Below are 18,005 nucleotides of genomic sequence, written 5' to 3'. Positions count from 1 at the left end.
AACAACGTGCTATTCACTGTAAGACATCGTCGGAAACTCCCGCTTCAGCGTGTAGTTTAATGAAGCGCCGATAGGTGGCAGCGTCGTCAAAGCGGCGTCTGTGACGGACGTGCGTTCCAAGCCGAGAGCTGATATTCATAGATGCTTTCAGACTGTCTACGGAAATCTGTCAGTGAACAAAAGCTCGGTGAATCGTTAGGTGAGGCGCCTGTCATCATCCCGACAAGTTCGCCAAAGTCTGTCCGATCTCCCGCGTGCCAGCAGGCTTCATGCAGCTGAGACTCCTCAAATGCTGGAACGTGTGAACCGTCTCATTCCAGGTAATCGACGGATCACGATAAAACACCTCCTTGCACAAATGGACGTCTCTGTTGGTTCTGGAGATACACTCTTCCACAATTTGAGGTAATCGAAGGCGTACACCCGCTGGGTTCCTGGCCGTCTAGCAGAGGACCATAAAGAGCAAAAAAGGAATATCTACGTGGAAATCCTTGCACGTTTCGAGGTGGATCGTGATAATTTTTTGTCTAATGTTGTCACAGGCGATGGGTTCACCACTTCGAAACGGAAACAAAACGACAGTCCATGGATAGTCGCCACATTACACTCCTCGAAGTTCAAAACCCTTACCCTCAGCCGGTAAAGTCATATCACCGTCTGCTGTCCTCCATCATGTAACAACGATCAGCTGGAAAATGTATTGTGCTGCCCTCAGGAAACTGAAGAAACGACTTCAGCATCTTCGTCGCCACAAAAGTAAACCGACCTTCACCTTCTCCATGACAAGGCAAGGCCTCACACAAGTCTGAGCACCCGAGAAGAGCTCACAGAACTTCATTGGACTGCTTTCCTTCACCCACCCTGCGGCCCGGATTTCGCACTTTCCGACTATTATCTATTTGGCCGAATGAAGGTTGAACTATGCGGCGAGCAGTACGTTGATGATTTAGAGGTTATTGATGCACCAAGACGTTGGCTCCAACGTCTAGCAGAAGAGGAGAACTATGTGGACATACACCCCCTCCCAGTAAGCTGGCGTAAGACCACTACTTTGAACGGAAATTATGTTGAAAAATACAGTTTTGTAGCCAAAAGGGTGAGGAATAATATGATGTATTAGGATCTGAATAAAACCAACCTGCCTTCAGAAAAGAATGTGTTGCATTACTTGTTGAACGCCCCTTGTAGTTTGTGAAGTGGGAAGTAACCTTTGTTATGGACTTCACGATGGTTAACGGAATATGTACGTAGATGAAGACGTCGTTGTAGATCAGTAGTTGTGGAAAGTAGTGTGTGGCGACCTTTATTGTCTTTAGAATGCCGTAAAAGTGGTTGAAAACTGACCCTTGACTGATTTTCACTTTCTCAACTATCACCTCGATTGTGATACATTGATCTAATGGCATAATGGCCTCCACTTCTCTCGCGACTCCATGTTCTCTATGGAGGGACGGCCTGCCGTTTCGTTCTTCGTTGTTCACATTTGCCTGACAACACTGGAATGGTCTGCACAAGCTAACCACCGTGTCATATGATGATGCATTAGTGCCACACTCTTCCATCAGCTCAGCATGGGTCGATGCACCGTTGTTCCCCTTCAATGCGGGAAACGAATTACCACACAGTAGCGCATTTTATTAGTGAGATGCGCCATTTTTTCTTCTCTAACGCCATGCTACCGTCCTGTAGCGTGCGGATTTCAGTGCATACCAGGACCGCAGATACGTATCAACGAATAATTATTAACTTCATTTTATTCTTTCGATTATTAGACCTTTATTACTTATCGCTTGTATCGGTAGTCACCTGATGTTGGAAAACCAGCGAAAACGTAAATCTGTTTGACCAAACGACGATTCGAACCCTTGTCCTGCTGCGTGCATGCACAGCACCGTAAGCTCTGCGTCACCGTGTTCAGCCACACTCCCTTTGTGAGGGTACAGGATCGATATCAATACATTTCTGAAAGTTTAAATCTCGATTCTGTGCTCATTTCTGAAGAACTAATGGCGCTTTCACTCATTACAACAAAGTTTTGTTTATTATATATGACGACCTGATTCATACGATAATTTTCGAAGGTGTGTCCCTAATTTCCGAGAGTTACATTGCTAATATCGAAGTCTAATACCACCTGACAAAGATTAAAAATGATTCACGTCTACCTCTCCTGCCGATGCTGTTACTTCCTCTTCGAATTTGGTAATGATTCACTAGAAACTGACTTGTACGATGATCTGTCACGTTAATCATGCGTCCATACAGATAAGTGTAAATGTTGTCAAGGATTTAAAATAGTGATAAACAGCTGTATGTGTCTAGTGCACAATTTAAAATCAGCAATGGAGTGAAGGGTATGGCATACATTTCAACGACTGCAATACGAAGGAGCAGAACGGGATACTTAATGTTTAACAATTTTTCTTAAATAAAGGAGCACATGCAAACACTTCTTAAAGGTATAAAAATCACCTTGTACTGTAACCTAACGCATCTTACTTGAAAATCACATAAAACTGCATCTTGTGAACTTTTTACATTTTTTCAAAGAAATGTTTGCATATTTCCCGATATGTCACACCCATGGAACAGAATGGAGTAACGAAAGTTTTTGTGAAATTGTTGAATAACTGGTGAAATTATTAGGAATATCATTTTAATACTAAGATATGAATTTGTTTAATGACCTGTTTCGACTAAGCAATATGGAATCATAAAAAAATCATTAACAATAATAAAATATTGTAAATTCATTTTAAAATGCACAATATTTTAATGTTTAATAGCAAGTTACTGTTACTGTTACTTTATTTAATATTTATTTTGTAGCTTACGTTTAGCAATGTAGGACCACTAGTAATAGATCCTACAATCCAGTCCTGCCCAACTAGAGAAGTTTCGTTGACACATCTGTGTGGTAAATTATTTCTTTCTCCTAGTTGATAGGCCAATCATCTGCCAATGAGATCGTTCGCTGTTGGACTAATGAATCTGCTCCCCATTGACTACAGGTGTGCTAGCAGCTTGTCTTCCTGTTCTGCAGTGAACACATTTTTAAATTTTCCACCTGATTCGTGAAGTCCGTTGTTGGCACTAGTCTTACCTTTCCGAACGTATCTTTCCATCGTTGATTTGAGTGTGTTAAACGCCTTAAGCGCCTTTAAAACTCCCATTTCAGAAGATGAAAAGGCTGAAACTCTCATTTTCATTGATTTAATCTGTCATTTCTGTTTATCAGTATTTTTAATGTAAGTCCACACCATCTGGAAAAACAAGAAAAGAAAAGGGATACATAGTTCGAAATCTACTCGCATCAAAAGAGGCTGGGCAGGACGGAACACGATTTTATTCTGCGCCCTCCTGTTCTGCAGCAGGACTACGTTTCAGGTAAACAGCTGTTATGGAGCATAATAACTGATGCATTTAACCGTATTATTTAACTACCGAATGGTACATACTTTAAGATTACATTTTATTTAAGCGAGTTGCGTCGAGATTCACCAAAAGTTATAGAAATACAACTGGCAATATGAACGATAACCCTTCTCTCAGTAGCTGGACTCCAGACCGTCAAAATGGCTGTCACACCTTTCCATCAATTCATAGACGTAGTTGTATACCACTACAATAGGTTGCAGCACCCTTCAGTTTAGAAAGCAGTAAGATCCCGGTGTGTCCCGCTGTCCCGTTCTGCCCTGAGTTCCATATCTATCGTGTGGTTTTACAACCACACAAAAGTATCTACAATCACATGGAAATGTTCGAATTTGATAAACAATCTCGAGCACTTGGAGTCGATATAGAGCCCACCCAGCTACCGTCAAACACTCGAAATGGTCACTTCATAACAATGTGATCTACTTAAGACATCTCCGCACCACAGTCGCAGTCAGCAAATGGAGGGAAACTCCGTTCCTTTATGGTGCAATCATTTCTCCCTTGGCCGTCCTATTGCGGTTCGACTTCGACCAGATTTGGCAAAGTACTCTGATGGCTCAGTCATATCTATTGCATCTTGGAGCACGTGACCATTGTTGAATGGTTCTTTCCAACGTTGTCACCGTCTTAAGCCACTTTGAAAGAAGTGATACTTTTTGAGTCATTCGAGGGTGGTTTCATTGATATCAGACAAGTTATTAATGGCTCTTGTAGGGCAACGTACAAGGAAGAATTCTCATAAGAAGTGGTTTTCTTGAGCAAGTTTAACCTAGCTGCTTAGCAATTTTAGCTAGGACATGGTAATAAATCTAATATTAATTCTCATAGCTTCACTAAACTCCTGTTTTATTTGTTCCAGGCTCAATATGTTCGTTACGGTGTACCAGAATGCAGCGCTACAATCATCAACGAATACTGGGTCATGACTGCTGGTCACTGTGTGGATGGGTGAGTAAAACTAGAATACATCACCACCATAAAAGAAATTATGCACATGTGATTATTTCTACGTAGCTGTATTGAATAAAACATTGGTGGAATTCGAAACAAAGTTTTGAAACTGTTTACATGTTTTAAATACAACTGTGAAGTGATTATTAGGTTACGAGTATGTTTCACTGTGTTTATGCCTGTAGCTTCACATTTGATCGATTTTTGAGTAGTGCAATATTTCAGTCATGTGAGAATGACATACGACAAGAAGCAAGGATAGAAGGCTAATATTTTGTCCAATAATTTCACTTGGAGTAATATATTAGAAGAATAGCTATGGGGGTAAAAACATCCATTGTCTATTTCAGGAACCATCTTGATATGCCCGACCGATGACCGGACGTTACTGAATCTCAATTCTTCAAAACACGAGTTTAACGTTCCGTTTGCGACAGACTGAATTAGAGCTTGGATGATCTAGAAATAAGGCAGAAAAGCGACAAAGACTTTCTCAAACGATTCATTCCAGAATTCGCCTTTATCTGTCGAAGGAAACAACAAACAACTTACATCCCAATGGCCAGATGGGACATTCAACTCTTTCGAAATGGATTCTATTAGTTAAAGCACTTTGACCAAGAGTAAACATGTACCACTGACCGGCGTTCCAGCCTGTCGTCCACAAGCAGGTTCTTTTATCTCTGCAGATAAACTGTGAACTGTCATAAATGTTATAATAACATCTAAAGCGAAATTTAAGAACATAAGTATAGTCGATAATGGCAGACAGTCATGTTGCAAACTATTACACTTCATAGGCGACAGCGATTTGCTCTGACGGCCGTGGTGCTAGGGTACTGAATGGGGCTGGATCCAATCATTTCATGTGCATGTTTCGGTCCTAGCGAGAAGAGGGAGCGCCACCTGTACGAGTCGATATATTTACAGTGTTTACGCTCTCCACAGAACGCGCATCCATATCACTTTTTAACGGGTATACAAGACAAATGAGTACCGAACTTGTGACACTGTAAGTCTGACAGTCATTCTTTCATTTCCTAAGCAGCGTATCCTGAATGTGCTACTCTGATTACAGGTTGAGCCTCAGACATTGTCTTGCTGTCACCGCTGATGGCTGTATTTCCTATGACTATGAATACATACTTAGCTTAAAAACGCTGAGAGTATAATAAAGCATCAATATAGAATTTAACGACACATACTCTCTTACATGTCCTCTTACATACTGTTGCACCGCAGGCAAATGAACTGAGATGTTCTGGCTGCTGCCCAGTTCTGATAAATATGTATCCTCCTCCTTAGTATGCATGTATAGTTCACGGACGGCTGTGTACAGTTCATTACATCCTGCACTTCATAACGTGATTACTAATTTTACGAAAGTTGAGAGGTGTGCAAGAGTTGGTAACACCTACCGTTAACCACAGATGGGATTAACTTGATAGTTCATTATTTACCTCTGTCCTATCATCCTTTATCCTCAGTATCTGTAATGCCCATCAGATGTTTCATTTCAAATATTTACGTTTCTCGTAGAGGTGAATTGAAAAAGAACATGACAACTAGTTAGATAGCTCGTTACATGTCTACAGATCATCTGAATGATACTTTTCCCAAAATAACCCGGAAAACGAGGGTATTCGACATATGTGCACATGATTAATGTTAATTTTAATGAACATGCCATTTTTTAGTCCTACTCATTCAAATACACTTAAAAAAGTTGCTAAATTTCTTTATATACAGGCTAACAGTTTTTAAATACAAATTCTTCCAAATTTAAAATGTGTCTTGACACTTGTCGGTTATATTATGTAATTGGGCAAATGATCAAAAAATTTTGGTGCCATATATTGAACTCTCTTATGAGCCACTGTCAGTATTAGCAATGGGAAATAAAGGTCACTTTTATCTCTACGGTTGTAGGTAAGGACAGCACTGCTCTTCTCAAATGAATGAATTACGTATGCCGAATTTAACTAGCATATGTATTACTGTGACGGCACATTTAAAATGCCTACTCCTTGAAGAGTTACCTACGTGACTACTGCGGGTGAACAGCTATTATTCTTGGGGCCCGCATTTGTACAATCAATAATTTTCTTTTCCAAGTGATGAGTTAGCCCAGAAAATTGTTCCATAAGACATTATTGAGTATAAATATGCAGAATATGTCTGGAGGTTGATTCGTTTGTCTCCAAGCCTAGCAGTTATAGGAAGGACAATAGCAGCTGTATTTGATGGGTTGAGGAGCTCAGTAATATGCTTCTTCCTGTTCAAGGTCTCAACAATACAAATTTGAAACATTCTACACTATTTACTAACTCCTGTTCATGTGCTGCATCAACTGTCGGTATGGCTCCGTTTGTTGTAGAGTACTTAATACAGTGTGCTTTTTCGAAATTATTGGAGAATTCATTTTCAGAGAACCACTTAGTAATTATTTCAGACACATCAATAATAATCTCTTTTGTCCCTGTCTGTCTAATGGAATTTGTTACAACAATAGTATCGTCTGCAAAAAGTACCAATTCTACTTGTTGAATGTTAAGTGGAAGCTGATTCACATATATAAGGAATGGGAGTGGTCCATAAATTGAAGCCTATGGGATTCCCTTCGTGTTTTCTCCCCAGTCCCAAAAATTTTCTACGTTCCCAAGATTTTCGGAATTATTCAACACCAATTTCAGCATTTTGTTGGTTAAGTGTGACTCAAACCAGCTGTGTGTAAAGCTACGAATTCCAAATTTTTCCTGAGAGTATAATGGTCTGCACAATCAAACGCCTTGAAGACATCACCAAAAAATAACAGCTGGTAATATTTTATTATTTAAGGCTTCTAATATCTCATGAGTGAAAGAGTAAATAGGATCATCTGCCAAGCAACCATTTTGGATTCCGAACTGTTATAAGCTATGTAATTATTTCTACTTAAATGTGAGACTTCTCTCGAGTACGCTACTTCTTAGAGTATTTTGTAAAACGATGTCAGTGCGGAATTTTTTTTATGAAAACGTTTCAGAATTGCATATTTCGAACTGTTGGGAAAAGTTCCATGTGCCAGTATTACATTATATTCACTAAGGACATTATTTATTACGTTTGAAAAATTTTTCAAAGTTATGTTTGCAATTCCATCAACACCATAGCACCTTTCGTTTTTCAGAGTTTTTGTAATTCTGTTAATTTTAGTAAGGGATACTGGTGATATGTCTAGTTGTTTAAAGTTCTGTGCAATGACATTTTCAATATATTCTCTGTCTCCTTCAACTGAACCATGTATTTTTGCTGCTACATTTAGAAAGTATTTTTTAAAAGCACTCACAGCTTGTGAATTGTCAGTGGCAACATTGTCATTTAGTTTAACTGTTACGGTGTCTTATACGCTGATTGGCCGGCCTGTCTCATGTCTGTCAGTGTGGCACACACTTTCAGTCTTCTTATCTGCATTATTTATCTGTCACGATGTGCATACTTCTTGAGGTTATAATGGCTTTCTTAAAATAGTATAATATATTTTTGAAGTATGCAAGTAACGTAGAAACTTGGATTATTCCGACCCTTATGTGTATTTTCCTCGTACATGAGATTTAATTCCCGTAATCACCCACGGCGTACTTGTTTTCTTAATGAATTTTCTGGATAATTTTTAGCAAAGCTACTTTCAAATATGGACACAAATTTACTATGGAATAAACTGAATCTGACATTAGCATCTCTTTCTAAGACAGCTCACCCTGTAATACCTCTTTTATCTTACTGTAACAAAATTGTATCCCATTCTCATCAATAAGCCTCACAGATTTTTATGAACCTGCCTCAGGGTTGCATGATGCTATATTGTTTATTTCCTGTAATTGTGCCTCATGAGTAGACAGTCCATTAATAACTGGGTACACGTAAATTGTTCCAACATGAGCAGTCTAGAAAAATATTATCTCAAGAATGCATTTAGATTTCCCATAGCTGAAAGTTCCGTATTGGGGGATATGTAGATTACTGAAATTACCACAGAATAAGGTTCTGTTTCACACAAAAACTATTTCTTTCCGTATTTTCAGCTTTTTGTCCAACATTTACAATTCTTGCAGCTCTCTTTCCCTCGTCAACTCTGATACTTAACTTCTCCGTACCTGCGGCTATATGGCGTTCAGAGAGGCGCAGAATATTAACACCCCAGAAATTTTCACATCTTCTAGTCGTACAGAAGCTCATCTATCTTGTTTTTTCACCTCCTAATGTTTTGATGAAACAAATTTCAGTTTTGTGGATATCGTTACATATATAATGGTTCTGTTCTGCTATAACTTCTTTCAATACTTTATGTCTGTAAGCTAACCCTAACTTAGAAAATATGTCCCTCTGACTCCAGTAAGAACCGGAATTTTGTCTTCTGCACTTGTGGCTCCGTTCACATTTACTTCATGTTGCTCAGCTAATCTTTCCATCCCCCTGCTTTTCAGGTGCAGGCAATGATTTTTGCATCCAATTGCAGTACTAGACACGATACAAGTACCAGAGTTCCTCTGAAATAATCCACTCAGCTATTTGAATAAAAAGTTCTAGGTTTCCCAGCCGCGTCACGTGATTACAATACACGACCCTTCTGCCACTGCCAGACACTTCTTTCACGCCATCAGGTGGTTTGGCTACCAGTACACCTTCACGTACACTCGCTGCCAACTGTGACGTCACTGATGTTCGCAGCATCGCTCATGTGGGCATACGATGACTTGGCGTTCGAAATACCCGCTGCAACCACGCGATAGCTGGATCCCATGCCGCTTTGAGCTGCAGGCCGCTGTCTCTATTAAGGATGTTATTACTGATTTTTGTGTCAATGGCTTTCATAACTTCACAGCCCCTAAAGTCGTCAGGGAGTGTCGTTAAATTTCATCCGGTTACCGCTTTCTAAATCATGCTCAGCTAAGGTGGATTTCTCGGCGTAGCGTGGGTGATAAAACCTTTCTTGTTTCTTCCCGCGTTGTTCTATAGTGCGTACTGTTTGTCCGATGTTAGACTGACCACATTCTCAAGGCATCTTGTAAATCCCAGCTGTTTTGAGACTTTGTACATCTTTAGCTGGACTCAATAATTGCACGATTTTTATCGGAGGTCTGAAGATTTGCTTGATCTTGTGTCTTTTCATCGAGCGGTTTATATTTCCCGACACGGAGCCACAGAACGGTAAGAAAGCAAGTTTCTTTTCCTGCTTCTCGTCCGTGGTCTTACTTTGATTCTTGTCTGAAATCACTTCAGTTTTTGGATGAACTATGTAGCTCTTGATCCTGAAGACCGTGCGTAGGTGTCTCAGATCAAGGGGCTGGTTATCAACGTCTAATATCATTCTTGAACGATGAACAAGTGTTTTAACATAGCGCTCTTTTGTGCTGGGTGAGGTTTACTTAACTCCACAACACATAATTACCACTGTTGCACTTTTGTTGGTCATCTTTTAAATTCTATTCAAGACAGTATCAGCTGCGTTCGACTGGTATTCCAAGTTCTTTGCCGTCCCAGACAACATTACCGTTTTGGTTTTTCTCTCTGAAAGTTGTGGTTTTTCTGTCTGAACTTTATTTTTCAAATTTCTGCTCAGTTTCTTTCACAGCTTGCTTAGTGGGTAGATGGTTGTAGGAACGCCCATTTTGTTTTTCCTCATGATAACGCCTTCCTCAGGAATGGAAGACCTTTTTACTTGCGAAATATTTTACACCACAGTATTCCATCACTATTACAGCAAACAGCTGCACTATTAACCTCGAGGAATATAAAATCTATCGTTTCCCCTACATATAAGTCGTTCCCAGTATTAACACAGCAAGGTTATATTGGCTAACGTTTCAAGGCCAGGTCAGTAAGTTATCTAAATTGTTGCTCCTGCAATGAAAAGATTGCTGTCGCTCTACGGCCACCATATGTTAACCTGGCCACTTCATTTCCATTTCTTTTATTGGGGGTGTTACTAGTTTTTTATCGTAAATTCCGCTAGTAGAGTTTCGTCCTTATACGTATTCCATACTGATAAATCTTCACTTCGTCTCCAGCATATTTTAATAGATCGATAAAGCTATTGTCCATTCCTGTTAGTTTCTTGTTTCTCAAGTCTTTCTGCTCAATAACTATTGAATTCTGGTGTGATAACTGCTGTTCCTATGAATTAATTTTGTTACGTCTTGTACTATCTCACTATTTATTTGCCTCATCGAGCTACTTTTTCTGCCACAATTTGTGGTTATTTAGGTTTTTATTGGTTTTTATCGGTAAAAATGGAATTTCTAAATCACTCATAGTTCACGGAAGATTAGTAATTATGCGAAGTGACAAAGCACAACAACACCGAGGAACTTTTTCCTAGGTAGCTGTAAAGTTTCCCGAGAAATCTTGTTGTTTCCGTTTCAGGAAGGAGATCCGCGTGTCCGACGTCCGAGCCGGTACCAACAGTGTGCGAAATGATACTGGTGTACTCATCCACGTCAGCGAATTCGTCTTCCACGAAAATTACCATTACGACTACATAAACGACGTAGCTCTGATTAAGGTAAATGCCAGAGTCCTGTATGTGTATCAAGTGATGATGTATATTTCTGAGTACGGCAGAATATCAGTATGCGGTAATAATCAACAACTGTTATCATTTCAAGAATTTCTTATGTTCAGTGTTGTATGACTTTTCATAGGATGAGGTTATGATACCTAGTAGCACGTATTTCCTCAACAGAAATTGCACTGGCGGAAAAAATAGCTACGCCAAATAATAATTAATATATAGTAATGAAATTTCAGGAATAATTTTCTAGGTAGCACAATTAAGTGATTAACATTGCGACATCATAGTTTAAAGTAAGCAAGAGATAAGCCATTGCAAACGTGAAATGCTGGTGCATTAATAACTGGTGTAACCGCCAGAATGTTGAATGAAAACATGCGAATGTGCATATATAGTACGTAATGCTGGTTGAGGGGGATAGTGGAGTTGTCATCCCATAATGTCCCATATGTAATTGATTGGAGACAGATATGTGATGGAGCGGGCCAAGGCAACCTATCGACACCGTGTACATGATGTTGGGTTGCAACTGCTGTATGAGGGCTATCATCATCCTGTTGGAAAACATCCCCTGGAATGCTCTTCTCGAACGGCAGCACAACAGATCGAGTCACCAACTGTCCGTATTTCGATACCATACAATGCTGTGCTCCGAACATACATTCTCAATAATTTCATCCTCAAATTAAGGTCTATATTTCATACTAGCACACTTCTCTTGGCCAGGAATGCCCTTTTTTCCAGTGCTAGTCTGCTATTTATGTGCTCCTTTCTTCGTCCATCATGGGTTATTTTGCTGTGTAGGTAGCAGAATTCCATAACTTCATTTACTTCGTGGTCGCCAATTATGGTGATAAGATTCGGTTACTTCTCATTTCTTTCGTCTTTCTTCCATTTACTCTTAATCCGTATTCTATATTCATTATAATGTTCATTCCATGCAAAAAAACCTATAATTCTTCTTTACTTTATTCAATACTTCTTTTTTTAAGTAAAATCTAGACCAAAATTTTCCTACCACAATTACAGTGCGACAGCTAGCTTCGGTTGCTACCTGCGAGCATCTTCAGATTTGTAACACATGGAGGAAATGTAGCTTAAGAAAATTATGCACAGTCAAGCAAAATAAAAAAACACTGTAGAACAGCTAAGCCAAAATATGAATGTGGAGGCATTTCTAAAGTGAGTGTGAACATTTCACAAATCTATTTAACAGAGTAACACAAAATTTGTTAATGTTTATAAGATAACACGCCATTCAAAATGTGGTAAAGCGGGAATATGCACTGTAAAGCATTATTGCGTGCAGTCATGTAAGGGCACAAAGTTAAAAATGTAAGCCAAAGATCTGCATTACATCCTTGAGTGGCAACAAGCCGTTTGCAGGAGGAAAATTCTACATGACAGGCATTAATTTAAGACTAAAATTCAAGAATATTGTGCCTAAGTCCACCTAATTTTAAAATCATAAAAATGACTGGAGAATATAGTTGAAAACTATCAAACAGGGAAGCTGCCTTTATAGCTAACTGGCAACGTGCCATATGTTAAAGACGGATCATACGTGAGAGTCAAATGATAAATACATATAAGTAGCGCTAAGTAGGTCAATAAGGGGATAAAAAACATGCCATACGTGAGAGTCAAATGATAAAAACATCGAAGTACAGAGTAGCGCCAAAAATAAGAAAAAACGTCATCTCGCAAACTGACAATAATATAGGAAAATTTCCAGTTGTATGATTAGAAGTTGCATCAAAAAATCATTATTTGCGATAGTTCAGCCGGTATTTTCTCGAGAAAAGTATATGCAACTGGTGCAAAAATTGTCAGTTGTTCCGTACCTGTAAATACACAAGCGAAAGAGGTCACTGTAATTTTATAAAGAAGATATGTGATCAACAGTTGTAGAATGAGAGGGTACTGTCATACCGCACCTTAAAGAAGAATGTTCCTGCATGGTGTTCGAAGTCATCATGATTATAAATTGTGTACAGGTTGAAGGATAAAAGTAAAATACTGTACGCCCTCCAACCTGACAAGACACTTGAAAACTAACTGAGTTATGCAAGGACTCCTATTGGCCAGTCGAAGTACTCGAAACGGGAGACAGGTGGCGTGGGAGCGCTTGCACTTTCAAAGATTGACACTATTGTTTCGCATGTGTACTGCAAAGGAACATAGCAATGACGACTAAAAATGACGTAATGTCTAATTTATACCTAACATAATAATGCAAGTGAATAATAAACGACCAGAGATCGAATAGACATATAAAATATAGAGCATCCAAAACAGCAGGGACTTCAGAGTTGTTAATCATAGAATTTTGAGATGAAAGATGAGGCGGCAGCTGATGGTGAAGCAGGAGGAATTCCGCTAGCAGTATTACAGGCAGGCGCAGATAGCGGCATATGTTCCGAGAGACGTGCGGTCGCAGATAAGCGACGGCTGATCGCTCTATAACATTTTATGGAACATTTTGAAGAAATAATTCTGACTCAGTTCTTTCTGGTCATTCGAAACTTTATCTGGGGCCTTCTTCACGGTGGAACAAATCCTTAACTCTTCGAGTAAATTAAGTCATCTTCCCACTGGAGCATAATGTAATATCTCTAGCCCTTGATCAATGTCCTACACCGTACGTGTTTCAGAGGTAATACGCGAGCCAAAAGCTGTTAAATTATGATAACAGTTACGCTCTCTGAAACGTAAATCAAAAGATCGGCCTGTATGGCCAATATAATAACTGTCGCAGTCGACAGAACTGAGCTTGTACTCACGCAATTTGAGCTTTGGCTCTACCCGGCGTCGTAGTAGCGTTGTAGTTTGCGTACCAATCCTAACATCCGTTCTGCGGAAGCACTTCTCAATCTTTTGTGACGCAAGACCATTGTGGGTCATTGCCGTAAATTTAATTTTATTTGTACGTTTACTATTGGCATAAGGAACGGTCTTATTCTGGCCTGGTTTAAGTATGTCAGCTTCACACTGCTGTAAAGGAAGCCGTAGTAGGCAATGAATCATGCAACGGAAAATAGATATTTTATACCACTGAGGGTGTGACGAGTGGGCGTTAATAATTACGTCAGAACATGTAGGTATGTTGTAAATACCGAATATATGCTTATTGTTTCGTGTAGTAATAGGAAAGTCTAAGTAATTGATAGCACAGTTCTGCTCCAGTTCCAATATAAAACCGGTTTTCGGGTACATAGTATTTATTAATGATGCGAAGTTATTTATGTCGGCCTCGTCCTCATTAAATAAAAGAAGGACGTCATCCACGTGTTACTTGTAGTATACTGTTTTTCTCTTATAGGACAGTGTGTTCTTGGGAAAAAATTATTTTCACGATCATTGACAAAATTATCCACTAAAGTCCCGGCGAAGCTATTGCCAACTGCAGGCTCATCTTCGTCATAATAAAATTTTTCCATTAAGGGCAAAGTAGTTGCAGAATAACTACATCTCTAGCAGCTCGATTATAATTTCACCTACATTCACTTTCTCATGTTAGTAAATTTTACCGAAGAAGTTGCTGTATCCAGCAATGCAAGTTTGGTGTTATTAGGTATTTTAACATGTTAGCAAGTTCGGAACTATTATCTACGAGATCTCAAAAATGAAGGCCTCTTTCAATAGACGATTCATCTCGTAATTTGGGGATGTAGTATTTCTAACTACAGGCCTAGAAGATTTTTCCATTTTGGGCACCTTAATTTGTGAACGTATTGTGGAGTAGTACTATTTACAGATCTTTTTCCTGGATCCGAAAATAGGAAGATAGAACTATGGGTTCCTTTTTAATGTTTGTGTGACACGTCTTTACCTCAATGATACAACTGACTGCGACATTATCCTTGTATGCCCTACTGACTATAACTTTTCGGTTGTAAGTTTCCTTACTCGATGCGGTGTTTGACTTTATCTGCGTAGCCAACGAATTTTTCGTTTTGATAGCAACACTAATGGCGTTAAACTTGTTCATTTTAGCTAGCTCAGTGACCATTTCAGTCTCCACAGTTATTTCTTTTACCTTATTCCGCCTAAGTGCAGGGAGACATTGAAATTCAGACCTTCATCTAGCAATTCCTGTACATATTTATAAAAAACTATGTGGATTAAATTAACTACTCTGTCATGAAATTTGAGTACGTTTTGGGCATCCTGTTGCTTAACAAATTTCTGTTCCACGCAAATATTATAAATCTTTTTATCATGCTTATTAGGAATGGGATGTTGGTTTCCCTCACAACGTTGACCTATATTAAGAATAACAAGCCTGAAATTGCCACATGATATAGTGTTCTGTTATCGGAGTTCTACCTGTTTGTCTTTCTTGTTTAAGGTGTCTTCAATTCAATGCCTTATTTTCACTCAGGATAGGAACGTCATTAGTGAATTTTATTATTGACATCCTTTCATCTTGAATTTTAACCACACTCTTGAAACTTTCTTTCGTTTACGTCATTGCTTCTTCGTTGCATAGGTTGAACAGTAGCGGCGAAAGACCACGTCCTTGTCTTACACCCTTTTTAATCCGAGCACTTCGTTCTTGTTCTTCCACTCTTAATCTTCCCTCTTGACTCTTGCAAATATTATAGATTACCCGTCTTTTCCAGAAAGACTACCCCTATTTTTCACAGACATTCAAATATCTTGGAGCATTTTACATTGTTGAATACTTTTTCCAGATGGACACCTCCTAACAACATATCTTGATTATTCTTTAGTCTTGCTTTCATTATCAACCGCAACACGAGAACTGCCTTTTTGGTGGCTTCACCTTTCCTAAAGCCATAGTGATCGTCGTCTATCAGATCTTCACTTCTCTTTTCAGTTTTTCTATAGATCATTCTTGTCAGCAATTTTGATGCACGAGCTGTTAAGTTAATCGTACGATAACTCTCGAACTTGTTGGCTTCTACAGTTTTGGGAATTGTGTGGATGATGTTTCGTCGGAGGTCAGATTGTGTATCGCAAGATTCATATATTCTACCCACCAACCTGAAGAGTTGTTCTGTTTTCGCTTTCCCAAGCACTTTTAGAAATTGTGATGGAATGTTATCTATTATTTCTGCCTTATTCGATCTTAAGTCTTCCATAGTTCTTTTAATTTCTAATTCTGATACCGCATCCCCTATGTCTTTTATACCGACTCTTATTTCTTCTTCTATCACGTCATCAGACAAGTCTTCTTCCTCATAGAAGCCTACAGTGTACTCTTTCCACCCATGCACTCTCTCCTCTGCATTTAACAGTGGATTTTAGAGGCGAGCTGCTAGATTTGTTACCATCTGGTTTCAGCGACACGTTAAGTGATACGGAGATGCTTCGGGAACTTAAACAGGAATCCCTGGAGGGAATGCGACGTTCTTTTCGAGAAACACTGTTGAAAAAATTTAGAGAACCGGCATTTGAAGCTGACTGCCCAACGATTCTACTGCCACCGACATACATTGTGCGTAAGGACCATGATGATACGATATGAGAAATTAGGGCTCATACGGAGGCATATAGAGAGTAGTTTTTCCCTCGCTGTGTTAGCGAGTGGAACGGAAAGGAATTGACTATTGGTACAGGGTACCCTCCGCCGCGGACAGTATGGTGGCTTGAGGAGAACCTATGGAGAAGTAGACGTAGATTAGAATTCCCATTGCACGGCGACGCTAATTTCAATTATGCCTGTAGCGATAGCAACTATATTACAGCACTTTTGCGTCTTTGCATACGCCCCTACAAGAAAACGGACTGTTTCGTGTTAGAACGGAAGATATTGGCCGTGTGGGATGTTCCAGCACACCGAGTTGGAAGAGGATGTACAATGACAGAAATCAATCGCAACGCCAAATAATAATTAACGTAGAGTAATAACATTTCGGAATATATTTGTCCAGGTAACTTATTTAAGAGATTAACATTGCAAATGCGAAATGCTGGTGCATTAAAAACTGGTGTAACCACTGGAATGTTGAATGCGAGCACGCAAACCTGCTTGCATAACGGCTCCTTAAACTTCCCCGGCGTGGTAATTTATGATATTCCTACTGCGTCTCCAGCCGGAACATAACGTCACCTTGACATTTACGGAGCCGCATAAAGAGCTTCTACGGGGAGGCGATGTTTAAACTTGTAAGGAAGTTTGATAAACTTCGTAATAAGAAGGGGAAGTTTCTGAGCGCCCTCTCTTTTCTGCTGAGATGCCGGAAAGAATATATAATACCTAACTTTGCCAGAACTGTTCATTACATTGGGACAAAAGTTACCAATATCATTAAGAAACATGCTGGTTTTGCCTAGTAAGGAAGCGCATTCGTTTTACACTCAGACAGCTGGATTTCTTATCGAAGGATTTATTTTGTTTGCATTTGGAAGTATTGGCACTGCTGTCCGTTGCATACTGGGAACAGGTTGACAGTTCGTTTTGGGCAATATCAGACTGGGTCGATACAACGCAGTCAGTAGGCAGTCTTCGAAGGTTCATCGGCTTTCTTCTCAGTCTAACGGATACACCGTCGACATGTTGTAATTAATCTCACAACCATACAATTAGACGATGCTACGCCGGCAGTATTGGAAAAGAGATTAAATTTTGCCCCTACACCCAGGAATTTTCCCATCACTGAATTCATTTCAGAGGGCAAACAAGGGGTGTCAAGGTTCCCCTTGGATCTAGATGATGAATTTAGGCAAGAGATGTCGCGTACGTTGCGCCGTGTGCCATCCCCGTGAAGTAACATCTTCTCACATGAATAAGCCGCGATCCGGTCCACAAGAGATCAGGATTTAGTAATTCTACCAGCGCACAAGGCCAGTGTAATAGTTCTTCTTTCCCGAGACTATTATTTCTATAAAAAATATCTTTTACTTGCAGACTCGGCATACCAACAATTACAGAACCATCAAACTGAGCGTATAAAACGCAAGACGCTTCCACTTTTGAAGAAGAGTTCATTATTTGACGATCTTCTTAAAAAACTTCGACCTGCTGCTGCAGTCACGCCGAAATTATATGATTTGCCAAGGTTGACAAGCAAGAGTTTCTTCTACGGCTTATTTG

At 39.5% G+C, this 18,005-nt stretch overlaps 1 protein-coding gene across 1 annotated transcript in view; it reads left to right on the top strand.

Moving 5' to 3' along the window:
• Positions 1–18,005, top strand: part of LOC124613938 (trypsin-1-like) — a 58,729-nt gene that overhangs the window by 15,922 nt on the left and 24,802 nt on the right. Inside the window, exons 3-4 of the mRNA XM_047142690.1 lie at positions 4,298–4,386; positions 10,795–10,933. Coding sequence (XP_046998646.1) covers positions 4,298–4,386; positions 10,795–10,933 — 228 coding nt within the window. The remainder of the gene's footprint in view (positions 1–4,297; positions 4,387–10,794; positions 10,934–18,005) is intronic.

Source organism: Schistocerca americana, chromosome 4, assembly GCF_021461395.2.
Source record: "Schistocerca americana isolate TAMUIC-IGC-003095 chromosome 4, iqSchAmer2.1, whole genome shotgun sequence".
NCBI lineage: Eukaryota > Metazoa > Arthropoda > Insecta > Orthoptera > Acrididae > Schistocerca > Schistocerca americana.
The sequence above is the reverse complement of the archived record's forward strand: the minus strand, read 5'-3'. Positions and strand labels throughout refer to the sequence as shown.